The following is a 24,239-nucleotide window of genomic DNA, read 5'->3' on the forward strand; positions in this document are numbered from 1 at the left end:
AAAGACAGAAATACTCTACGTGTAACATATAATAATTATTATTAACTTTTAATCATAATATTAATACTAATCTCATGTGCATTATTTAGTTTCTTATGTTAAATTAAAAAGTGGTCAAAAAATTTTGTTAGATAGTCTCGTTAGTCAATTTTGTGAAACATATATCATATTTGAGTCACCTATGAGAAAGTATTACTTTTTATACAAAAATATTATTTATTATTGTAAATATGAACATGATTGACTCTCTCACAAAAGACCTACTATTAAAAGTATTATACAATTATATGTGCTTAAAAACCAGATACATTTGCTATTCAATATTGGTTTTAAGTATAATTTTTTAAGAACTCGAGATTTTAAACATAGTTGATTCTTTTAGCAGTTATATGCAATATTGTTCAGTAAAAATTAATCAATTGTGTTTTTTGGATTTTCGTCGAAGATTCGAAGAATGGATGATTACTAAAATTCAATTTGGTTGAAATGGTGAGAATGAGAGGTTTTGGAAGGAGGCCAACTTTATATGTCGGGTCACTTTAGGAATCAGAACCAGACATGCATGCCAAAAGGGCCCTAAGCATATGCTTTGTCACAAAAACTCTCTTTTAAATCCGGACCACATTCGGTCCTATTCTTTTTCCTCATCTTTGTTCTTAGTTATCTGAAACGATGATTTCTTTGTATTAAATACTTTTCAGGTACAAAATTATTAAAGAAGACTGAGATATTACACACAACACATTCAATGATCGTTAGTCTCTACTCAACTGAGGCTTGGATTTAAGATTAAATAGTAACTCTATTCAACAGAGAATTTGTCAAGAATTTGTGAAATGATGGGTGATGGATTTTGCAGCTCATGCTTCTTCCCCTATCAATGTACATACAGCAGGGGAAAGAACTGTTTCTTGACTGCTGCATACACGAACACACTAAATCTAGCCAAAGCATACTCGGTTAGCTACCAGCGTGTCTGAATCTGCCATCGGCGAGATATTAACAAACCTTAACCACCAACTAATATAAACATGCCATTTAATTACAAGGTAAGAATTCGCCCAGCAAAACGTGGAAAAATTGCCGGCTCCCTTGAGCTACCGTTTTGATCATTTGGAAATTTTATGCAGATAAGAATCAAGAAAAGGCGGATTCTGAGACAGGTTTGGATTCGAAGAAGTTGGCAACAGCTTGGTACAGAGCCTTCTCTTGGAAAGGTTTCGATACGTATCCGTCCATACCACATTTCAAGCATTTGTCTAAAGTCGCATGTATAACATCGGCTGTCATGGCCAGTATTGGCATGTGCCACTCTGTTTTTCCTTCGGTCGTGCATCCTCCATTCATATGCATATTTGCTTTGCTCTCCATCTCTCGAATCAGACGAGTAGCCTCGAACCTAAAATAATAGGGACAAGAGGAAGATTTAGCACTTAAAATAACATCTGACATTAATCTAGTCTGCAGCATCAAAAGGCATCCCGAGGAAATATAGATGCAGCATTTGAATATGTTTGTAAATTGTCTTCGGGATTTCGTATCTGGTTTAATGACACATTAATTGTTGATTCTCGAACAAAGGGAAATGACATTAATGAAAAAAAACTACAGCACGTAATCCAAAAGGAAAGTGAACATACCCGTCCATTTCAGGCATCTGAATATCCATGAAGCAGGCATCAAAACTATGTGGTATCTGAAGCCATTTAAGAGCCTCTTTGCCACTCTCAGCACACTGCACGTCAGCCCCGAATTTTTTGAGAGCACCTGCAGCAACTCTGCGGTTCACAACATTATCGTCGACCACTAATATCTTCCTTCCACACAACAAGCCAAGAAGGCCACCAGAACGGTAGAAAACATCTCTTCCATGATGAATTTTGTGGCCCATTCCCAGTACCTGTTGAAGGCATGCTGCAACCATACTCGCTCTGAGTGGTTTCATGATCACTGTATCGGCAAAGCTAGCCGCCTTGGCTTTAGCAGACTCCGCAACTGTTATGTTGGTTGCCAGAAGGATCATAGCTGGAAACTTACGCAAGTAACCATTCTGTCTCCAGTTTGATAACGATTTAAAGCCATCTTCTTCCCTTGAAATCCAATAATCTTTTTCAACTAGAAGCATATCTGGAAGCTTTTCATTTCTGCCAAGATAAAATAATAAGAAACCAAAAGTAAGCAAAATGAATTTTCTACAAACCACTATGGAAGTTTACTCGACAATAGTTTTTTTCCTTCAACACAGTCGGTAACGTATATAGGCAACCAAGATAGAAACAAAAGGTTTTTATACACCAGATGTTTTAAAAGTTTCACAACCCTTTTCAACGGAGAGAAAAATTTGGCATTCAACTTGCTAGATGTCACAGAACATAAAATGAAATGTCCTTACTTAGAAACAAGGGGGCCATATTTGCCAGATACAGCAACAGCCATCCTGATGCTACCCACAACTTCAGCTTGAATTCCAAGTCTCTTGAGGTGGTACCATGTGACAGCAGATCTTACCGGATTCCCGTCAACTACAACGGCTCTCAACCCTTTGAATGAAGTGGGTAAATCATCGGAAAAGGATATTTTTGGATCAAAAGCTGCACTTTTCTCAAATCTTAGTAACTCAACTGTGAACGAAAATGTACTTCCAACATTGAGACGGCTAGTGAAGTTCATCTGACCACCCATCAGCTCAACAAGGCACTTACTGATGCTCAATCCAATACCTGTTCCCCCATAATTTCGAGAAGTTGAACTGTCTGCCTGCATGAACGGATTGAAAACTCGTTTTTGTGCTGGATCAGGGATACCAATCCCCGTATCTTCAACAAAAACAATTAAAGTAACTTTCTGATGGGTATTATCATTTATCATGTTACTGGAGGAATCATACTGGAGCTCGTCTTTTAAATGCTTAAAAGATTCCCAACTGCTTCGATCGTCAGCAGCTTGATAGCCACTCAAGGTATTAAAATGTCGGCCATGAGCTTGACCCATACATTCGGACTCTCCATTCAAGTAGGTGTCAGCCTTCACATCCCTTGCATATTTGGATTGTTCAGCTAAATGCACTCTAACAAATATATGTCCTCGTTCGGTGAACTGTTGAAATACGTAAAAAATTATCTCATACCTTAGACCAGAAAATCTAGAATTCTATGAAAGATTAGGTTCGGTAAATTTTCACTCACTTTCACAGAGTTTCCCACAAGATTGGTGATCACCTGCCTGAATCTTCCTGGATCTCCCACAACAATTTCAGGAACTTCTTCGGAAACAAATACTGCCAACTGTTAATTTCTAATCAGCACACAAAGAGGTTGAAAATAATAGAAGACAGATCAAAACATAATAAAGCAGTACTTCTTGGCTTCCCCAATCCAAAAAATTGTGATGGATATGTAGATTTTGATTGCTATGGAGCTGAAGGATTTACCTCAATACCCTTTTGCCGACATTTCTCCGAAAATAAGGATAAAACATCATCTAGAATCAACCTCACATCGAATGGGACTGCCTCGAGTTCTAGCTTTCCAGCTTCGATCTTTGCACGGTCAAGCACTTCATTTATCAAGGTAATTAATGAGTCCCCACATGCTTGAGCCGTTTGTGCATAGTCTCTTTGGGTTGAACTAAGTTCAGTATCCAGTAGCAGTGCAAGCATACCTAAATGCATAAGAAACAAGTGCTTTACAAGTCGGCTCGGACTAAAAATTTGATATGTGTGTGTGCGCGCGCGCGTGTGACAGGTTTCTCAGCATACCAAGGATGCCATTCATTGGGGTTCTTATCTCATGAGAAACAGTGGCAAGAAACTACACAAAACAAGAGGTCAGATTCAGGTGGTAACAACTTGCAATGGAGTGACAAGAGTAGCTAGAGAAATCACTAATGAACAAAACCTGAGATTTGGCAACATCAGCAGCTTCGGCTCGAACTTTCAGTTCTTGCATTTTATTGAAATCGTCTTCGACTCTAACAATGTGAAGTCCTGCGCCATATATCATGTATCCAACAAGAAATCCAATAACAAAGACAAAAAATGCTGTTGTAAGTGCAATCCATGACGTTGGAGCCTTCTGAAGATACCTAGAAAATAATCGAAGTTACAACGGATTTGTTTCGTGATTCATTCATCTATAAGATTGATATCTTTTGTTTACCTACCGACATATCATCTCATGTTTACGAAATGGATCCCCAAAGTCAAGTCTACTGATGTGCTTAAGGTGCATGTCACCATCCTGCGAATGGTGCTCGTACATGATCAGAGGATCAGAAGAGTTGGTGATATCATATACATTAACCACAATTGCCTGGTTCCCAGCAAGTTGTCCGAGTAGATTTTCAACTAGTGATTCAACATCAAAGGCCCCACCGAGGTAACTGCTTGAAATCAACAGCAAAAAGCACATGAAAAAATCCCATCACAAGATGAGGCAAGGATGCAAAAGACTAAAGTACAAATTGATGTATTTCATTGAAACTGAAATATACAGGCTGGGCCTTGGCGTAAATGAAACAGGGGTTTGAAAACTCTGAAGTTTCAGATTATATGATATCGCAAAGACATAAAATAAGGCCACACATGTATACCAAATCACCCACAAAATAAGTGAAATCCTTCACAAATTGTATCCAATGATCACCATACACCAATGACTGGTTCCCTTAGAAAGATCAAACTCCACATGCTCGCACATGACAACGCTTGCATCTTACTCAAACGAAATGATAAAAAAACAGTACGACGAAATAGTTTCACAACAGAATTGAAATCACGAATATTTTAGAGCAGTCTTGACTCCCAAATACTCACCCTGCAGTTGATTCAATACGTTCTTTGACAGTCGGGTTCGAGGGAAGCTTGGAGTTATAAACTGGGAATGTCAAAACAACCCCTAGATGATGAGAGTTTAGCAACCTGAATGGACTAGTAAGAACTGCTTTGCCCGTCGCTCGTGCCCTCAATATGTTTTCGCGATCCTCCTGTTTCAACAAAAATAATTAAGTAGTCAGAAAATGAAAAGTGGAAACTTAATTATCATACCACAATGCATACAATAATAGAGAAATTGAATCACCTCCCCGGACATCATATCAAGTGATTCAATGTAGGATACAGTTTCTTGCGAGAATATAACCGGTGCGTATTCATCTCGAATTGGCGAAGGCTCGTTCTCCATTGTTCTTATAGTCCACCCATGACGCCTTTCAAAATCTTCTCTGTCCGTATTCATAACCCTCTGGGCATAAGCAACCCCACTCAACAATGGCCTCTCAAATGCAGTTCTTGCTGTGTATGCAGCAAAAGTTTCCTACAGTTTATACAGTGCGACATGTCTAAGAAAATAAATCTTGCAAACGAAAAAATAAACTCATAATGAACACCACATTTTGTGTTTCGAACACGGAACTGTAAGATCTCATAGCATAATAGAATAGTCATATCATGTCCAACAACAGAAAGCTCATAAGTCAGCACCAAAAATTAAAATAACATCAATTGACATGAAGCAAGCATAATCAATTGTCAGAGAGTTAAGCTAGCAGTGGAAAGTAGGACTACTACATACATACATACAACTACAAGAGCCAAGAAAATGTCAACCGCCAAAATACACAAAAAAAAAAAAAACAACCACCAAAACAGATCGAGGGTCCCCATTCTTCTCCCGAAATAACCACTGAGATCTCTTCGCATTTACAGGCAAAAAATAAATTAATAAACGCTAGAAACACAAAAAACCTGATCAATTGCTGAAGGGTTCTTGTAGTAGTGGAAAGTAGATACAAGTATTGCAAGGGCATGGACATGGTTAACACTAACACTAAACTGATCCTGTAACATTCTTGCCCTCTGATCACACATACTCACGAGCACTTCTTTCCTCCTCTCTTTCTGCTCATCATTCATGTAATCATAAATTTGTTTGCTAATGAACAACATTATCATGATCCAGAGTCCCAAGATTCTCGGAGTCGAGACTTTATGGATGAACGAAAATTTTTTCTTTGTGCTCAGTTGTTCGTTCACCCTCACTGCCACCATGCGATAGCCGTGTTTCTTTTCGCCCATTTTGAGAACTTGCCCTATTATACTTCACTTCAGAACTCACAGACCCGACCTCTCAATGATAACGAAGAACATAAAGACCCGAGAAATCAAATGAAGTACGCAGGCTCAAGCTTGTGCAAAAACTTTTCAAGATTCACCTTTTTCATGGAATGGTAGAAAAGGGTTCAGCATCAAACTCCAACTCCTTTAATCATTACAATAAAAAATTCTGTCTTGTGTAAGTTAAAAACCATATGCATTTCACCCAAATAGTAACCCCCAAAAAAGAAAAGAATATTTAACAGCAAAATAAAAGGTAATTTATTTTCACGGAGTCCATGATGGGAGGAACAAAGCATGGCCGTGCAAGCCTCAAAAGACGAAAGGGGGCCCAAATCTCAAGAAGTGAGCAACTCTCTCAAAGACTCCAAACGGGGTTTCTTAGCTTAAAAATGAAAGAAAAATAGAAAACCATCATATATAGATTTTAATCAGAAAAGCGTGAAGTTTAGTTCAAGTGTCGAAAACAAACAGCAGCACGTTCACTGCCCCTATCTCTTAAAATATTGCTTTACATTCTCACACTCAAACAAACCAACAGACGCAAACACATTATGTAGTTTTCGATTTAAAAAAAAAAAGCCATTTTTTGATACAACGGAGTAATGGAGGAGCTGATCTATCGGATAAAAGTAATGGGTTTCTCCAAGATTTCGTTTTTGACCATCTTTAGCCGGAAAGAAATCAATTTTTTGAGATATAAGTGAACTATTATTTGTGGTGTCGATCTCCTGAAATTATTTTCTGGGCTTTCTTTAATGGAGAGTTGATGATGGGGGATAATAATATCTATGGCAATACAATAAGTGAGCGAAGGATGCGTTGCCTTGCTTACTTTTAAAATCAAACTGAATCGAATTTCAGGATTTTTGCAGATACGCTCTGTCCCCTTGTTGACTAAAGTCAATAAACTACTTCAAAACACCCCTCCCCTCCTCGCTCTCTCTCCAAAAGTACATTATTTTTGACAAAAAATTTGAGAATGTTTCTACAAAAAATCATTCCTTTAGAAATTATTAAAACATGAGCAACTTGATACTTGATAGTCTTCTGATAAAAAAAAAAAAAACATTTATTACACTACGATCTTATTTTATGTTTAAAGGTTAATCCAATAAATTATTGATATTGAACTGAAACAAAACAAACACTTGAAGGATATAGATAAACTGAGAATTGTTGTTACCTATTGCGACGTGTGCCGACTGTAGGAAAAATTGAGAAAGAAATAAGTTTTTTTTAATTCTAAAATAAAAATTATCGATTTTTTAAAATTTAAATTATACGTGTTAAAATAGAATGAGTAGAATTAAATATTTTGGTGTCCTCTAAAATAGTTACTTTAAGGGTCTTACACTTAATAATATAGTATATATATTTGTTACATGTTGAAATATTTTTTTGTTCTTGAAATAAAATTGATTATTTATAAAATATTATTATTAAAAAACACTTTTATAAATAATCAATACAAATTTTTTTAAATATAAGAAATATTGTTTTTTTTTTAAAATTTCAAATTACATTTTAAATCAAGAGCCAAACACCAAAAGTAAATTCTAACGGTGAGATTGAGCTATGATATCGTACATAGATTATAGATTATAGAATTGTGCTTAATTCTACTTCAAAAACTAGTTCAAAGAGAGAATTGTCCAATATCATATATATAACTCTCAATAGTTTAATCTAATCAACGTGAAATATTTAGATTCTACTTTATCAAAAATAAATTTTAATTTTATAAACATTATTAAAAAAATTATTAACTTTGATACACCGGCGTCGGTCAACGTACCACACTATACATGCCAGGCAAAGGCAAATGTTTCTTTCATATTACTTTCACAATTTATGTCAGAGTTCAGTTAATATCAATAAAGTAGCAAAGACGAGGCGGAAGATGATGAAGTACAAACATATTTATTAATTTCTTTAAAAATTAATTTAAAATTCTCATCAAATAAAAATATCATAGTTCCAATTGGCTATCATAAATTTAAGCTTTTACAACTTATTACATATATAACAAACTCACAGGTCAATCAGGAATCATCTTGATACGGAAATAGATTAAATGACATCTTAATCTAATATCTAGATCTCGATTTCGAGTCCGAGTCACGACCTTTCTTTTAAAAAAGATGATGATTATATAATGAAAAAAAATAATTCGTTTTTTAAAAATAAAATCAGGTATCTTATCAAACGATCCTAAAAAAAGTAATGGGCGAAATTTTGTTGATATTTTTTGTTTTCTATTATTTAATAATTGATCACAAAATTACTTTGTTAAACAGTAAACAGGAGTGAGTTATGCATAATTAATTATTAATTAACTAGCCGTTGGATATGGTATTTCGATATAATTACTGAATTTGATTTTTTTTGAAGCCAAGTGGTTTTGGTTGTCTAAGATAAGCTTTAAATTTATTATTGTGNTTTTTTATATAACAGTGTCAGTGGTAAATAAAAAAGAAAAAATGTGTAATCATTTTTGCATTGGAAAATCTCAAAAGTTTGGCTCTTATCCAAACCCAAAGGGTGCATGCATGACAGCTCCTCTGGTCTATTTTGTCAAGAAAGTCCAGAGAATATAATGCTGCAAATAGAAAGTGCTTAAAAAAGATTATGTGACATTAGTGTTTCTATTTTCATCAATTATATGCTTGAGCAACTTTTTCATCATTAAATATAAATTAATGAAAACTATTTTTAAAAATGGATTACTAGAAAGAGAGGAATATTAACCTTAATTCGATATTTATGCATTGTGTGAGGTAAATTGTTATCTATTTATACAAAATATTCTTATATTTTACGAGAGTATCTCTCCGGCATCAAATAATGCAAATTTATCACCTCGAACGGGTGTTTGAGTTGGTGAGATATGTGAACTCCGTGGATATTAACAAGAATGTTATATAATCCGACACGATGCATAAGATGTAATTTCCTTTTCACATGATCACGTGTACTTGAATTCAGCAAGGCCCAAATTAAGTCATCCCGAAGCCCACGAGTTGTTTTACATAGTCTGTTAGACTGGATACGCCTGTGAACCCAGCAAATAAATTTTTTTTGTCAAAAAATATTTAATAATTTAAATTTTCAAATATTTAATATTAAAAAAATCTACTATTGGTATTCCAATAAAGTGTGATGCACACAAACACTAGAGACAACGTTGTTAGAACCATGTTGATTATTATAATAATCAAATAAAAACATGTCCAATCTTATTGTTTGTTTATTTATTTATTTATTTAAATGCCGCAGTTAATATCTTATTGCTGCATAGAAAATATAAAAAAGGATTAAAAATGAACAGGGCTAAATCAGTCATTTCACCACTGGTTTTTGCACAGGAGCATGGGACATCTCATGGTGGATGTTGTCATGCGTGTTCGGTCCCATTCCACAGTTTTTGAAAAATATCAAATTCCATGTAAATTGGACTTTCTAATAAAGAAGGAATTAAAATAGCATAATATCTTTTATTTTCTTCACAAAGAAATTTCGAGGATTTATTCTATTCTAACAAGATGTTAATCGAATGCTACAATTGGATTCCAAAATCTCGTCTTAAAAAAAAAAAACTGTATTACACTGTTGAATGAATGACACTTGTTTTGGTGGTAGTGGGGCAAAGCATTTTCGCAGGCGGAGGAACGTAAAATAGCAATCATCTGCTTTATTTCTCTGACGTACCACCACCCCTTCTCTCTGATGATCTTATCTCCATGTTATTCTCGTGTTTTCTGAATCACACCATTTTTGGTAAAAAAAAAAAAACTAGAATCTTCACTGTCTGTCTTTTCATCTCATAATCTGAGACGCTTGCAGTTGGTTTCAAGGTACTTACTGTCAAAAGCCCTAAGCTTTTTTTGGGGGTGGGTTACTTTTTTTTTTTATTATTATTGATTTTGTACCTGTTGATTCTTTGTAAAGCTGTGGATTGGTTTGAGTCAATTCTTGGATCATAAAGTTGGTTTGTGGATGGATAAAATACATGGGTTTTGGTTGGTTTTGTTTTCTAGTAGTTCGACTTCTTGATCTAGTGAATTACGTCAGAGTTAGCTTTGAGATTTCTGGTACTTGTTGATTACTTGGCTGTGAAATCCATGGTATCTGTGTTTCTTGAACATGTGTATCTTTTTTTTTTTTTTTTTTTTTTTTTTTTTTTTTTTTTTTTNTGGAATTAAACAGTGAAAAATTAATAATAATATTGACTTTAATATTTTTTTAAAAAAACTAGTGCCAAGGCAATCCATCTTTTGCAGATCTTGAAAGGAATGTTGATGAGGGAACGCAATTTTAGCCTTCTTTCCAAGAAACTTTTAACTTTTAAGACATGAAAATGACACCTGAGGAATTTTTTTTCCTTTGATTGCCTTGCCCTCTCGTTGCTCGGTCCATATGGGATCTAAGTTGGGATGCCATTGTCAAATCAGTCCCAAGAAAGTTTTCAACTTCACCTAATCATAATCCACTCTCCATAATCTTCTTGTTGAATCTTTACGAGATAAACGAGATAAACATTTGTTTCAAGTGTAAACCTGACCACAAGATCGTTCTGTATGTGACTAAATTTTGTTTAGACACTCGAATCTGAAGTTTGAATACAATCGTTCCCATAATTGTTTAGAATGTAAGAAGAACCGTTGGTTCAACACTATGTTATCCAAATCCGGGTTACTGATGTTCTGTTTGTACTAAAATCACAGCATCGCTTAATTACCTCGTTAGTTGATTATTTGATTGAGAGTTTTATTCTCTATTCTTTGGGAGTATATTACCCTAAAAGAATCTCGATTTTCCGTAATCCTCTTGAACAACAGTAGTCGACATGCATGACGTGGATCATTGGTTGCTTGTTCATCTGAGTCGTGTAAAGAAACACCACATATCTGTATCAAGTGACCACCTCATCCAAAGTTTAGGCTTCTAGCATTTCCCATTTCGTTCTTGCATGCAAAACTCTAGATTCCAGCCCTTGCACTTCCTACTTTACCTAGCTAGCTCTAGTAACGATATTGAATATGGCAGGCACTAAAATTTTTAAGCCATAATAGCTAGACGTCAGGCCTTCAATATTTTAAGTCCTGCGGTAACTAGTTACCCGAAGCCAACGTACCAATGCTAGTCAGCTGCCTTTGTTTTCACAAGTAACCGAATTCTTTTGATTTTCAGGTAACTGAGTTGATTCCAGCATCAAATATACATCGTTTTTTCGAAATATGAGACCCCGGAGTCTCAATCTAGAGTCGGAAGATGAATCCGAATCCACCAGCCACGTAGCCTCCAATATATCCTTGCAAGAAACGTCCCCCGCCCATTCAAAAGAAAACAACCACTCTCACGAAACGACACCTCTTACTCTAGACCTAACACTTGGCTTCTTCAACAACACCAATACCAATTCAAAAGGCACAGATGAATCCCCTCACCCTCCTGTAGGTACCCGACTTTTCTCATGCAATTACTGCCGCCGGAAGTTCTACAGCTCACAGGCATTGGGAGGACACCAGAATGCACACAAGAGAGAAAGAACTCTTGCGAAAAGGGCCATGCGAATGGGTATGTTATCAGAGAGATATGCTAGCTTAGCGTCCTTACCGCTCCATGGTTCTGCGTTTCAATCTCTAGGCATCGAAGCTCATTCGGCCATGCACCAACAAATGGTCAGGCCGATTCACGGGATAAAAGGTGGGGCAAGGTTTGTTGATCAAGGCTATTTCGGGAACATGCCTGCTGTATTCATGGAGAATGATGATGCCGATATTTCGTCATGGCCTGGAAGCTTTCGGCAAATCGACGGGTATCATGGAAATCAGGGATTTGATTCAGGACACAGTTCTAACATAAGTTTTGCGGCACCTGATCCGCCTCCGAGGACAGATTCATCGCTTCCTGATCTAACTTTGAAGTTGTGAACCAATTCTTTTTGCATGAGAAGTAGAGTTTAATTCGGTGACAGCTTTCTTGATTCTTGGGAGTTCGATTCATCTCACGCTGTACAGGGATTCTTTCCTGCTTTTCAAAAATACATGTTCTTGAATATTTGATGATGATGATTCGGACATCGTATGATTTACATGTTGAGATAAAGCTTGCATGCTCCAAGTGTTACTTCACTGACAAATTTTCTGAATTCTTTTTTATATCAGGTATTCTGAAATTTCAGGATATAACACGCACAGAGGAAACTGATAAAGTTTTGACGTACCTTCTGTAAAATCAGGTCCAGATTAGCAATAATATATAATAACAGAAACGATTATGATAACGCGAAGTGTGTCCCAACTCCAAATACTTGGAATTCACGCGTACACGTCCAGGTTCAGTTATTGATCTTTGTCTGTTTGTATTAATTATTTACGATACTATTAAGGTAGTAATCGAGTCGGAAAGTTAAAACATCCACCTTTTTAATTATAAGACAAGAAGATCACCATAAAGTATAATCAAGGAATGTGAGAAAAAACAGACGAAAGATGAGCTTGTAATGCCGTAGATTTCACTTTCGACTGCAATTTGTGACATCTTTTAATTTGTCCACATAGAAGGAAAAACGTTTTCTTGGGCTTCTCATAATTAATCTTGCACGGAATTAACGAAATAAATTAGCTTCTGTAATTGGAAACACCAATCCCCACAAGAAATTAACACAATGAGGCTGCTTCAAATGACTACCTTGGGAATCTTGATTCCTTCGGATTTTTCTACATTAGACATGGTTTTAGCAGAGCTTTCTATCGACACATTTTCATCCTATATATGTTTGTTAACATGTACATTAACGTTTCAAATCTCTTGGGTTTCGTTTTCGGCATGGAAAGTGTTAGACAAGACTCATTTTTAATCAGGTGTGTATAGCCAGCCGGCTCGACGGATTGCCCAAAATTTTCCCCTCAGTCGTACAACCCTTTATTCTCACACACTGAGAGGTTCTTTTGACTAATATTCTACACCACTTTTGATGAAAACAAGATCAACATCGAGGTGCGTGATAAAAAAAAAATCATATATGTTCTCAACGTCTTAGCAAATCATATCCCTTGTTGATCAAAATTACAAGATTAATGGCTTTCAAAAGAAGCTCGAACTACGATACGTCGGCGCTTCCAGTGACTCTTTTTGCACATGTTGTGGCAATAGCAGTGATCACTCTACTCCTTGTTTGGCTGCTTCATTTCAGGGAAGGTGTTGCGTTTAAATCAGAAGTGGAAGCCAAGATTTTTAACGTAAATTTTTATCCATTTATTAACTTCTCCCCTTTTTTTAAATTTCTTTGGTGAGTCTGGTATAATGATCCGATCGATTGAATGTTTCATGTTGCAGATGCATCCACTTCTGATGGTTATTGGTTTTGTCTTACTCTCTGGTGAAGGTAAACAAACAAAAACATGAGGCTATAGCTCTATATCTATATATTCGAAAACTTCTTTTTCTTGTTAGAAAATATATGTAATCTGTTGTTGTTTATCGATATATTTAGTATTTTTAAAGCAGTCGATTACTTATTTACAGCAATCATGGCATACAAGACCTTGCCGGCAATTAGGAAATGGCCGAAAATGATTCATTCGCTGCTGCATTTTGTGGCACTCGGAACTGGAATCGTGGGGATTTACGCAGTCTTCAAGTTTCAGAGGGACGAGGGAATTCCCCATATGTATTCCTTCCATTCTTGGTTGGGCATGTCCACTATCTGCCTTTTTGCTTTGCAGGTACATATATATATCTACTTACACAGATTTTACTTTAGAGCAGTTAAATTAAATTTTCCTTACCAATTGTTGTCAATTCTCATATTAATTTATATAGAAAATCATGAAATATGAATATAATTGAACGACTTCGAGAAAAAAAAATTAAAAAAAGAACAATTTGCATCTTCCATTCACATACTTGATAGATGGCAAAACAAATCAAATCAATCTACGAATTGATTGATTTCCTATTAAATATATTCCCATGTGACAAATGTGTTTCATAATAGTTTATATATTATATGTTTCAGTGGATGTTCTCTTTCTTCGCATTCGTTTATCCTCGAGCGGAAGCATCGACAAGGAAAAGTGTAGCACCATGGCACGCAGTACTAGGCATCATCATCTTCTTCATGGCGATTATAAGCACAGAAACAGGGCTGGTCGAGAAATTCTTCATTTTGCGTCTACAACGAAATCAAGAAGCAGTCGTAATAAACTTCACCGCCCTCTTAGTCTTCATGTATGCTGCGTCTGTTGTTATCAGTGTTCTCTTCTTTTAGAGATGTACTTCCATGCATGATTTTACTATTTGGGTTAAGTATATTCAAAATTCAACCATGGAAGTATCATGTTTTCCATTTCAAATTTAAAGCCCCTCGACATTTTTTTGCAGCGGACTCATAAAATTAGTCGTAGACTAAAAATGACACTTCAACTTGGAATGTAACATCAGATTACCCTTCCCACAACACGTACCTTTTCAATTGATTCTAATAGCTAGGCTAAACCTCAAGGGTGTTCGATATTAATGTATATGCAAATTCCAACATCATGAAACTGGGACCTAATCTTTCAAGGATTCAAATAGCCCCCAATAGACAAAACCTGGACTAAAAGGTTATTCTACATGAAGAAGAAAATGAAGCATCTATGCTTTATATGAAAAGCAGCTGATATGGAAAGCCAGTATGAGATCCAGACCACTACAGCTCTCCATCGAGCTATTTTTCGCTGATATTTTGCTGGCAGAGTAGTTACGGAAAGGGCGCTTTACAGGAGGTAAAATCAAACCTGATTGTTTGTCAATTAATAGTAGCTTGCCACACTTGCTGCACAGTTACAATTTCCATGCTTCAGTTTAGAAACAGCAGCAATGCATATAGTATAAGTAAAGCAAATCATGGATACATCAATATATCACCTGCAAACTTTGGTAAACAAAGTTCGATAACTGCAGATCCAGTGCTGCAATGATAAAATCAGATGTTAAATTATCTGGGGTTAAGGAAGATTGTCATGAATTATTCGCAAATATGAAATACCAGCAAAGAATGCAAGGCTGATTTGGGATTGACACAAATGAAGGATTGCAGAGCCATAGAAGCATGTTCCTGCACAGAGAGATCAATGAAGGAGATAAATTTTTTGGAACAAACTTTTAGGCCGCCAAAAATAGAGAATGGGAAACATAAGTCAGGCAGGGCTCTTACCGAGACATGTCTAAACACATGATGCAATGAAAAACCATGTCCATGTAAGTGGCTGCCACCCTTAAAAACCAATTATAGACAATAACATCTCAGCAATAGGTTAAAAGCAATAAATATACATGGGAAAAATTAAAGAGTAGAGTAAGTTCAAAGTCCCTCCGAACCATATGAATCAAAGCTGATTTATTTTGAAATTATTTGCCAAATAAATCCAGAATGAACATAAGTCAAAACAAGAAAAAGCATGGTAGTGAAAACATGCATGAAAATGTTGTATTACTCGAGGGATATGGGGTTTTTTTGGCTTAAACTAGTTCCTCCTGAGTACTATACTTGCACACTCAGAACTTAGACGAGCAGACTTTAATCTTCCCCAGTGCTTGCAATCATGAAAGGGCTCAGGGACTTCAGTGTTAACAAAAGAGAAATGTAAAGCTACTACATCACTTGACAACTTAGTTCAGAGGTGGAAAACAGCTTTTAGTGATATCAACAGACATTTAAAGAAATAGATGTAGATGAAATCACCTCGTCAGGAGAAAAGAAAGCTACCGCATCTGGATCAATGGAACCAGCTGTATGTAGAGATATCACTGCTCTAAAAACAGAAGGCAGAAGTAGCTCAACTACTGCAGCTTCATCTGTCTCGTGAATACTTGCTGAATCTTGTCTTAACTTGGTTGTACAAGGGAAGCCAGGATCTTTTGACAATTCAATAGAACTTTCAATCGCAGTAGAGGGCAATGCAGATGCCCGCTTTAACCAATCTAACCGCTGGTACGTAAATGTTTTAAAATCGGGAATCTCTTTCTCTAAATAGGACAAGATATCAGATAGCGATCTCTGATCACCAAGCTCTTCTTGGTGATTCAGAGATAGGGGGCTGCAAAGTTTCTTTGTAGCCGACTCTACAGCAGAATCATCAGTAAGGTGCGGGAAAAACCGCCTTTTTTGATCTGTAAATGCTTTCAGAGCCAATCTGCACAATTCAAGCTCCAGTAATGTGCAACAACTTGACAATATGAAAACTTTATACATGAACACATGAAAGCCCGCAAAAAAATTCAGCTATCCCAAGAATGAATTAATGAACAAAATTGTTTGGAATTTAATATGTTATACAACACTCTAGAATATTAAGCTCAGAAAACAGAGTAGTAAGACACAAGAAATACCTGGTCCTATCAACGGCAGAAGCACCAGCCTGACCAGCAAGTTGACGTTTCCATGCATAAGCAACGACGGCACCATCTGGGCAAACCAAAGGCATGTGGAGGCCCCAAGAATTACTTCGTGAACGAAGAGAATCATTCAGAACACCAGATTCCTCCAGCTGCCTTCCTAACAAAGATGACAAAATGTTAAGACTATAAAAAGGATAAATCAAACTCCTACAAGTTTGATCAACTTTCTTTGACACATGGAAAGCAACAGATAGAAGAGTAAACGAAAAATTTTCCAAGAATTTTAAACTGCATAAAATTTGGTTAGTGACGTCATAGCAGAATATATCTGGCAATCAATAGCTTAAATATGTTAAGAGCATTCTTGCATGCTTGCAACAGTTTTAGCAACAAAAAAAAATGTATAATAACTCAACAGCCTTCTTTTACACCCCAAAGCCAGTACCACTCGGAAAACTGTTTTGTACCATAGAACCAGTTCCCACGCTTCAGTCACATAATCCATCCTCATGATAGAAACTTGATTATAAACTCAACAAATCTAAGACAACACATTTTAGAGTTTTCTAAGACACCAGACTGCAAAAACTCAATTTTCACCAAATTTAAACAATAATTTTCAAGACCCCTAAACCGAGTTCACAATCAATGATATTCAAACCCTACGAATGAAAAACCTAAATAAACGCTTGAGGAAACACGATTTTGAGTGATCTGTCAAAACTTTCCCACCAATTTCAAGAAAAGTTAACTGACGAGAACAAGTTTGTGCGTTACCTACCTATGGAGCGAAGGTTTTGGAGGTGCTGGCGCATCAAGGATTCTTCTTTTACAATTAAATTCAAACACCTAGAAGAATGCTGATGGTGAGGCTCCGATGCCACAAAAAATAGAGCTTCCAGAAGCCGATCCGCACCTAGCCTTACATCAGCTATCAGCCGCCCTGCCTCACCCAGTCGTTCCAAAGCTTGTGCCACCTGCTTCGGCGGCGCGTCCCCCGCCACCGGCGGTGGCGTAGCAGCCTGCTGCATTTTTTTTCCTTTTGTCAGTGATTATACGGTGGGTTGTTTCAAGAATAGGAGCGTATGTATTTGGTTTGGGCCTTTTACATTCTAAAACTTCTACGGTCCGACCCAAAAGGTCTAGGGGCTCAGATATTTGGACATTTGTGGTTTGTGTTTACAAAATGTTCAAATATTATTGCTTTTATTTGCTAATAAAAATGTTGGAAGCAAGCACAAAATTTACATAGTGACGTCATGCATAATATATCTGGAAATCAACAGCTTAAATACCCAAAACATACTTTTTTCCAAAAAAAATAAAAAAATTAAAGCCACGCAAGAATGGTAAGCGTGACTTTGTTGTTGTCCCGCCCTCTCTGTAGGCATATGTCAAACCTTTCTAGCTTACCTTATTTGGCAAATCGGAATTTTTTCTATCGTAGACTGTAAAAAAAACCCAATCCCACTCATATACATGACGAAAATCAGTATTCAACAGAACATATGTATTCCAAACACACAATCTCACACTCAAATACACGACGAAAATCATTATTTACAGAATATAAATATATATAATCACGTCGACGCAATCAATACGTCTAGTGGTGAGTGGGGCCAAGAAGTTCAAGAAGAAACGTCCTGTAATGTCGTGACGTTTCCGAGTGAACAGCATCGTTTAACGACTTTCCATATTTCTTGTGGTACTCTGCTTTTATATACTGCATGTCGATCTCTGCCCTTGTCACTATAACTCTAGTAAGTGTAGACTCATTGGTCCCCATGCCTTTCATTGCCTTATGCAGCACCTTCAGATTTTCATCAGGAAGCAAAGTGAAATGGTTTAGCTACCATTCATAGTTATTCAAAGTTTAAAGAACTTCCACCTTCAGTTTTTCATTAGGAAGCAAAGTGAAACGGTTTAGCTTGCATTCATAGTTACTCAATGTTTTAAAACTTTCATTTTTTAACTCAAGAACTTAACTATAATGTTTGTGGCGAAATTTTCCTCATTTATATTGAGAAAAAATATTGTAACATATAAAAGCAAAACATTTTTGGTCCAAGGATTGCCCAAATGTCAATACAAGCCTACATGCATAAAGTATTTTATAAAAAGGATTGCCCAATGATTTTCAGAATGGCAACTACCCTTAAAAACTACAGTATATCATTTTCTTCTTATGAACAAATTGCTAAATTCAAGTTTTTGGCAAGAACTACGATAAAATAGATGGAAACATATGGTAACCAAATAAATGATCCATTTAGGTGGCACACATGGAACAAAAAAATGTGACATAAAAAAACTTAACCTTTTCCTTGATAAGACAATGTCACGACAAAATAGAAATTTTTTTACCTTTGCAAAGTAAATCCCAGGGTTCTCAGCGCACCGTAAAATAGTCAGGAGTGCAAACTCAAAGTTCCCTGAGGTTTCACTTTTCACAGCCTGCAAGAAAATTTCCAGTTTAGCATATTGGCAACAGACAGGAAAATTCAAGGACAGTGCTGAAACGATAGGTTTCACCTTTTTCAGCGACCTTCCATACAATCTGTTATAAGCAGAAGAGACTACAGCCAAATGTGCTCGGCTTCTCTCACAAAAAATACGGATGAAAGTTCTCTCATCAGTCCCCAACCTTTTTTCCCCAGCTTTGTAAAGAGATTTAGCATCCTGTTCTGCCATCGCCCAGTCTACCTGGGGACCTTCATATCTTATAGTATTCATGTAGGCAAGTAGCAACTGCCAAATGGAATCAAACAGAAACGATTAAGTGGATTTATGAGCATAATCCTTGTCCACTCACACAGAAAATGTGTTATTCAAAAAGTAGTTTTTGATAACTTGTTCCAAATACATGCTTATTACACAAATACCAGATTTGTAAATCAACCTTATGCCTGATTTTTAAACCAAAATATATCCTAGACCCACACCCTAAGGTTGAAATAGAAAATGTGCTTTAGATTGACGTATCAGAAGACTATTATGGTCGTTATCAGTTCAGTGACGTTATTGCGCTCCTGGATTTATCAGAATCTTCACTCAATCAATTTAAAACTAATTGGTTTTAAATATATAGGTTACTTACAGGTATATCCAACTCAATTAAAGGGTCCATTGTTGATTTATGTGCTCCTTACATAACTTAGTTGAGGAGTTGTAACCCAAGATATGCATAAAGGACCTCAGAATATAAGAGAAAAAGAAGACAAAAGTGATTTTCCTGACACATCAATAATTTTCGATTCATTCATCATTACTAAACAACGAATCACTTGTTGCAACAATTATCTTCCACTCTTGACATGTGATCATTCCGATTGAACTTTCTTCCTGGTGCCTTACCTTGAATTAGTAGTTCCGAACATGTGAAATCCACGTAAGAAGCACATTAGTGGTGTGCCGGCGATTGGAAAATACTTAATCCTAACTTTCAAGCATCCACTTTCTTCACATAATTTCACGTTATGAAGAGCAGAGCATCAGAGGTGGCTTATAAAATAATTTAAAGACTCTAGTATAATCTAAAAAATAATAGTTTGGATTCCAAATATACATATATAAAATAAAATAAATTGGGAACTCAAATTCAAAACAATATTCAAATAGATGAACAGTTCAGGTCCTCATTTCAATATACAAAATGGGATAAAAACAACTTTTAGCCATAAATTCTACCCTGGAAGGTATAGTTTGAGTTTCTCCTAAGCTAAGTTGAATATTAAAATAATTATTCAGGACTTTTTGGTGGGAGTGGATGCGTTTGTTTGTGTTTGTGTGTGTTCGTTTGTGTATGTGTGCGCGCGCGTGTGTTTGAGAGTGAGAGAGAGAAAGGGAGAGAGAGCAGAGCGCACCTTCTTGTGATCACCAGATGCTTGATATTCAATATCATGCTCAACATAAGCATGAAATCGCGCGTTATAAATTTGTTTAAGGAATTGTATCTGTGATGGGGTTCGGGAACATATTACTTCAGTAGCAGCTTTTAGATCGATGACATCACCAGTCAAAGCTTTCCTTACAATGATAGCATCCCTTCCAGCAGGATCAGGCATCCACAGTAAGAGAGCTCTCTAAAATCATACAAATTATAAAAGAAAAGCTGTAAACGGTAAAAATATTGCCTAGTTAATTGGATAATCTAGAAATAGAATCTATCACAACATTTCTACATAATAAAGCTTTAAAAAAAAAGCATTCCTCTTGAGGAAGCATGCACAGAAAATTTTAAAAAAGTGACGCCGATTCTCTTTGGTACCTTGACATCACCACTAAGCTCTGAATCCAGACGTTTATTTAATTCTTCAGAATACATAGCTCTGTACTCTTGTTCAATAAGCGCTCGTTGTGTTGCATCCCTATGCGCAAGGATTTTAACAACAGCAGTAGTATCACAACCAAAACCTAGACGGTGCAATCGATTGTTAGAAAATGCTGGATTCTTCGGTATTTTGAAAAAGAAAGATATAACAAAAATTTTCCTGTTAATTTAAACACCTTGTCTCCATGATTAATGCCGACACAAACGGAAAATCGTAACATAATTTTAGCTTCCTAGTCTGACATCACCACGTATCCACTATTCACTTATACGAAAGACTCGAACCAAAAACAACAGAAATCGGCGCAAAAACAAATTGAAGGCAAGAGAACAAGTATCAGAATTATTGTTTGCACGAAAAATAACGGAAAAAATACAATAAAGAACAACAGAGAATTTACCCTTGAAAGCACGGTACAATTGCATAGCATCGTAACGAGGCGAATTTAACGTCGGAGCAACATTCAGAGTCGCCATCTTCGATCCCTCTCCCACAAGAAATGAAGAAACGAACCCGAAGATGCGAAATAAAATGACACGTGTTCACTCTGCAATTTAATGCAAAATATTTCAACCAACCTGGTTCTTTCTATATAGTTGCGTGGATGGCTCTGCATTCTATCTGCTTTTCTGTTTTAATTGTTTTACACGTATTTATTACACGTACTTATTTTGTAACGTGTGTATATCAAGTTGTCCGGGAATCATCGATCCCCAAATTTTTCATTATTTTAAAATTGAGTAGGTCAAAAGTTTATTATATAAGTGATAAATGGATTGATTTGATTTATATTTAAAATAAAAATAATAATATGTTTATATAGAGGCGCAAGGAGGCCGAGGGAGCCAGAATGCTCGGAAGTTTACAAGCATCGCATGCCACCACGACATGGAAAATTGAGAAGGAGAAAGAGCCACTGAGTATCAATGTTGCAACTTTTCAGAGGGAACTGAGGAAACTCAAATTCTCACAGCTGATTGAGGCTACAAATGGATTCTCAGCCGCTAGCCTAATCGGGTCTGGAGGATTCGGTGAAGTTTTCAAAGCTACATTGAAGGATGGATCAAGTGTAGCAATTAAGAAACTCATACGGTTAAGCTGCCGAGGCGACCGGGAATTCATGGAATACGGAAGCCTCGAGGAAATGCTTCATGGGAAGCCAAGAAATGGTCAAAAGAGGGTTCTAACTTGGGATGAGAGGAAAAAGATTGCCAGAGGTGCAGCCAAAGGGCTATGTTTCCTTCACCACAATTGCATTCCTCACATCATTCATCGGGATATGAAATCGAGCAACGTTCTACTAGACCGTGAAATGGAGGCAAGGGTATCGGACTTCGGAATGGCTAGGCTTATAAGTGCTCTTGACACGCATTTAAGCGTCAGTACGCTAGCCGGGACGACTGGATACGTGCCCCCCGAGTACTACCAGAGCTTCCGTTGCACAGCAAAGGGTGACGTTTATTTGTTCAGAGTCATCCTTTTGGAACTCCTGACAGGGAAAGGCCAACCGATAAGGAGGATTTTGGTGACACAAATTTGGTGGGGTGGGTGAAAACTAAGGTGAGAGAAGGCAAAGGTATGGAGGTTATAAACACGGAATTGTTGTCCGTCACTAAAGGTAATGAAGAATCCGAGGTCGAAGAAGTTAAGGAGATGGTGAAGTATTTGGAGATAACAATGCAATGTGTCGATGATTTCCCATCCAAACGGCCTAATATGTTGCAAGTTGTGGCCATGTTGAGAGAGCTGATGGGCAACAGTTCTTGAATTTAATCCATAGATCGAGTTAAAATGTATGTCATGCGAGCGAAGCTGTTGAACATTTTGTGACACTTTTTTTGTTCAAATTTGTCAAAGGAAATAGCGACAAGTCAAGATCAACAGTTTTATCTGTACTTTGGTTCCAACGATTTTTGAGTTCGGAGTCAATTCACCTTATAAATCATTCTTAAATGTTGATGTAAAAAGAATAAACAGACATGCTTAAATGTTGGTCCAATTTTTACTTGTTTAGATAAAATGGTTTTGATTTCGTGAAAGATTTGAATTATGAGTTTGATCCAAAAAATAATAATCCATTTTAACTTTAATACCCATCACGTTCTAATTTTCACAACTTCATGCTTTGGAAATGCCACTGAGAAGTTCCAGAACAAATAATAGGTCTAAAAGAAAGCTGAGATACCAAAAGTTTTTAAAGCCAAATTTTCTTGTTTTTATATAGTTATCTACACGTAAATTAAATAACAATTAAATCACGGAACCAATTCATTGAATGATTCAATTTATTTATAATAAAAAATAATATTATGATGTCTACTTGTAGTCAGGCCTCCACTAACTCGAGCAAATTATGATAGGAACGAGTCAATTTATTTATAATAAAAAATAATATTTTTCATATAAAAAATAATATTTTTTTATACATGAATCATATAAAATATATATCACATCTTATTTAAATTTTTGTGTGATTTTAAGTGGTTTTTGTTTTCTTCATCTCCATAATTCATATTAATGTTTCTTTCGTGCGCGGGGCACAAATTTCTCGCAAACTCATTGGGCTGAAATAGAAAATTCAAAATCGTGATTCGTATCTAGAGTCTAGACCCAATTTTTTTAAATTATATATGAAATAATTCCAAATTAAATAAAAAAGAGCTAAATAAACTCATTTTTTGTAACAAAAAACTAATTTATTGTATTTGATGCACGTGAAAGAGTTCAGATCATCTCAGACTCCGAATGGAAAATTTGTCCCAGTAAAGAGAGTGGTCTTATATAAATCATTCATGAGTTTCCAACAACTAGAGAAACCGATTAAATCAGCATATACTCATACAATCCTGGGTTCTCAGATTAGTGCGGGCTGTGTAAGAAGACTATGATAATGAATTTGTGACATGTATGTGCTCTCACATAACAACCACTGCTCGAGCATCTCGTGACTGACATCGACTCTGGTCCCACAATTAATGATATTCATTCCTTGAAATCATTAGTATTTCAATCAACACACATGTGGACAATGTGATAAGATTAGAAACGGTATGAGTTGTCAGTCGTAACAGTATAAGAGGACAGAGCACGAGCATCTATCTGATCATGAAAAGTGACCGAGAACTGAAAACAATTCCATAATGACTTTTTTCTCTTATAAATATTCATGTTTGCTCGATCATTGAGGACATTCACTAAACATTTCCACAAACACCCAATAAATATTCTCTATACAACACTTTCTTTTACATGGGTACCCGACTGACTTGAAGTCGGACTGCCTACACCGAAAAACTTTTTGACGTCTGTCTAACGTTAAACGTCACTACAACAAAAATGGCTTTCCGCGGCGCGCATATGGGCTTTCCGCAGCGCGCATTGCACGCCGGAAAGTTGCAAGC

The 24,239-nt window shown here is 36.3% G+C and overlaps 6 protein-coding genes across 12 annotated transcripts; 3 read left to right on the forward strand and 3 right to left on the reverse strand.

The window, feature by feature from the left end:
* Positions 1–649: 649 nt before the first annotated feature.
* Positions 650–6,955, reverse strand: LOC140966060 (histidine kinase 4-like). The gene is made up of 11 exons (XM_073426364.1): positions 5,744–6,955; positions 5,079–5,312; positions 4,814–4,983; positions 4,162–4,380; positions 3,897–4,083; positions 3,758–3,809; positions 3,431–3,660; positions 3,186–3,284; positions 2,393–3,096; positions 1,641–2,144; positions 650–1,399 (listed from the first exon to the last, which is right to left on the reverse strand). Exons 1-11 carry the CDS (start codon positions 6,071–6,073, stop codon positions 1,138–1,140), a joined length of 2,991 nt encoding a protein of 996 aa, XP_073282465.1. The 5' UTR covers positions 6,074–6,955; the 3' UTR covers positions 650–1,137.
* A 2,672-nt stretch (positions 6,956–9,627) lies between these two features.
* Positions 9,628–12,269, forward strand: LOC140966149 (zinc finger protein 4-like). Its single transcript, XM_073426508.1, has 2 exons — positions 9,628–9,969; positions 11,306–12,269. The coding sequence occupies exon 2, from the start codon at positions 11,353–11,355 to the stop codon at positions 12,046–12,048; it is 696 nt and encodes a 231-aa protein (XP_073282609.1). The 5' UTR covers positions 9,628–9,969; positions 11,306–11,352; the 3' UTR covers positions 12,049–12,269.
* Positions 12,270–12,494: 225 nt separating this feature from the next.
* On the forward strand, positions 12,495–14,445 carry LOC140966150 (probable ascorbate-specific transmembrane electron transporter 1). 2 transcript variants are annotated; one of them, XM_073426510.1, is made up of 5 exons: positions 12,497–13,117; positions 13,314–13,359; positions 13,457–13,505; positions 13,646–13,845; positions 14,139–14,445. In XM_073426510.1, the coding sequence occupies exons 1-5, from the start codon at positions 13,095–13,097 to the stop codon at positions 14,388–14,390; spliced, it is 570 nt and encodes a 189-aa protein (XP_073282611.1). In that variant the 5' UTR covers positions 12,497–13,094; the 3' UTR covers positions 14,391–14,445. The 2 variants fall into 2 exon arrangements, with proteins under 2 accessions (XP_073282610.1, XP_073282611.1); XM_073426509.1 differs by having other exon boundaries at positions 12,495–13,359.
* On the reverse strand, positions 14,160–17,644 carry LOC140966145 (mediator of RNA polymerase II transcription subunit 27-like). 6 transcript variants are annotated; one of them, XM_073426502.1, is made up of 8 exons: positions 17,286–17,635; positions 16,496–16,661; positions 15,849–16,299; positions 15,321–15,380; positions 15,153–15,221; positions 15,032–15,075; positions 14,738–14,939; positions 14,160–14,294 (listed from the first exon to the last, which is right to left on the reverse strand). In XM_073426502.1, exons 1-7 carry the CDS (start codon positions 17,533–17,535, stop codon positions 14,759–14,761), a joined length of 1,221 nt encoding a protein of 406 aa, XP_073282603.1. In that variant the 5' UTR covers positions 17,536–17,635; the 3' UTR covers positions 14,160–14,294; positions 14,738–14,758. The 6 variants fall into 6 exon arrangements, with proteins under 6 accessions (XP_073282603.1, XP_073282605.1, XP_073282604.1 ...); XM_073426504.1 differs by having other exon boundaries at positions 14,161–14,294; positions 14,902–14,939; positions 17,286–17,637; XM_073426503.1 differs by lacking the exon at positions 14,160–14,294 and having other exon boundaries at positions 14,411–14,939; positions 16,496–16,657; positions 17,282–17,644.
* A 312-nt stretch (positions 17,645–17,956) lies between these two features.
* On the reverse strand, positions 17,957–21,443 carry LOC140966148 (annexin D5). The gene is made up of 6 exons (XM_073426507.1): positions 21,239–21,443; positions 20,775–20,920; positions 20,371–20,589; positions 19,040–19,255; positions 18,872–18,961; positions 17,957–18,317 (listed from the first exon to the last, which is right to left on the reverse strand). Exons 1-6 carry the CDS (start codon positions 21,312–21,314, stop codon positions 18,111–18,113), a joined length of 954 nt encoding a protein of 317 aa, XP_073282608.1. The 5' UTR covers positions 21,315–21,443; the 3' UTR covers positions 17,957–18,110.
* A 245-nt stretch (positions 21,444–21,688) lies between these two features.
* On the forward strand, positions 21,689–22,605 carry LOC140966152 (serine/threonine-protein kinase BRI1-like 2). Its single transcript, XM_073426513.1, has 2 exons — positions 21,689–22,216; positions 22,309–22,605. The coding sequence occupies exons 1-2, from the start codon at positions 21,689–21,691 to the stop codon at positions 22,603–22,605; spliced, it is 825 nt and encodes a 274-aa protein (XP_073282614.1).
* Positions 22,606–24,239: the final 1,634 nt, after the last annotated feature.

Source organism: Primulina huaijiensis, unplaced genomic scaffold (genome assembly GCF_012295235.1).
Source record: "Primulina huaijiensis isolate GDHJ02 unplaced genomic scaffold, ASM1229523v2 scaffold20025, whole genome shotgun sequence".
In the NCBI taxonomy this organism is placed as follows: domain Eukaryota; kingdom Viridiplantae; phylum Streptophyta; class Magnoliopsida; order Lamiales; family Gesneriaceae; genus Primulina; species Primulina huaijiensis.

Excerpts from the sequence above, each read along its gene's own strand:
- LOC140966150 (XM_073426509.1), top strand. The coding sequence starts at position 13,198 with ATGGCTTTCAAAAGAAGCTCGAACTACGATACGTCGGCGCTTCCAGTG. Across the intron at positions 13,506-13,645 it reads TGTCTTACTCTCTGGTGAAG|CAATCATGGCATACAAGACC; the intron begins GTAAACAAACAA and ends ACTTATTTACAG. Across the intron at positions 13,846-14,138 it reads TCTGCCTTTTTGCTTTGCAG|TGGATGTTCTCTTTCTTCGC; the intron begins GTACATATATAT and ends TATATGTTTCAG.
- LOC140966148 (XM_073426507.1), bottom strand. The coding sequence starts at position 21,314 with ATGGCGACTCTGAATGTTGCTCCGACGTTAAATTCGCCTCGTTACGAT. Across the intron at positions 20,590-20,774 it reads AGCTTAGTGGTGATGTCAAG|AGAGCTCTCTTACTGTGGAT; the intron begins GTACCAAAGAGA and ends GTATGATTTTAG. Across the intron at positions 19,256-20,370 it reads CATCTGGTGATCACAAGAAG|TTGCTACTTGCCTACATGAA; the intron begins GTGCGCTCTGCT and ends TCCATTTGGCAG.
- LOC140966060 (XM_073426364.1), bottom strand. The coding sequence starts at position 6,073 with ATGGGCGAAAAGAAACACGGCTATCGCATGGTGGCAGTGAGGGTGAAC. Across the intron at positions 4,984-5,078 it reads TTGATATGATGTCCGGGGAG|GAGGATCGCGAAAACATATT; the intron begins GTGATTCAATTT and ends TTGTTGAAACAG. Across the intron at positions 4,084-4,161 it reads AAACATGAGATGATATGTCG|GTATCTTCAGAAGGCTCCAA; the intron begins GTAGGTAAACAA and ends ATTATTTTCTAG.
- LOC140966149 (XM_073426508.1), top strand. The coding sequence starts at position 11,353 with ATGAGACCCCGGAGTCTCAATCTAGAGTCGGAAGATGAATCCGAATCC.
- LOC140966145 (XM_073426502.1), bottom strand. The coding sequence starts at position 17,535 with ATGCAGCAGGCTGCTACGCCACCGCCGGTGGCGGGGGACGCGCCGCCG. Across the intron at positions 16,662-17,285 it reads CCAAAACCTTCGCTCCATAG|GAAGGCAGCTGGAGGAATCT; the intron begins GTAGGTAACGCA and ends CATCTTTGTTAG. Across the intron at positions 14,940-15,031 it reads TTGTTTACCAAAGTTTGCAG|CAAGTGTGGCAAGCTACTAT; the intron begins GTGATATATTGA and ends GTAACTGTGCAG.
- LOC140966152 (XM_073426513.1), top strand. The coding sequence starts at position 21,689 with ATGCTCGGAAGTTTACAAGCATCGCATGCCACCACGACATGGAAAATT. Across the intron at positions 22,217-22,308 it reads CTCTTGACACGCATTTAAGC|AGTCATCCTTTTGGAACTCC; the intron begins GTCAGTACGCTA and ends TTATTTGTTCAG.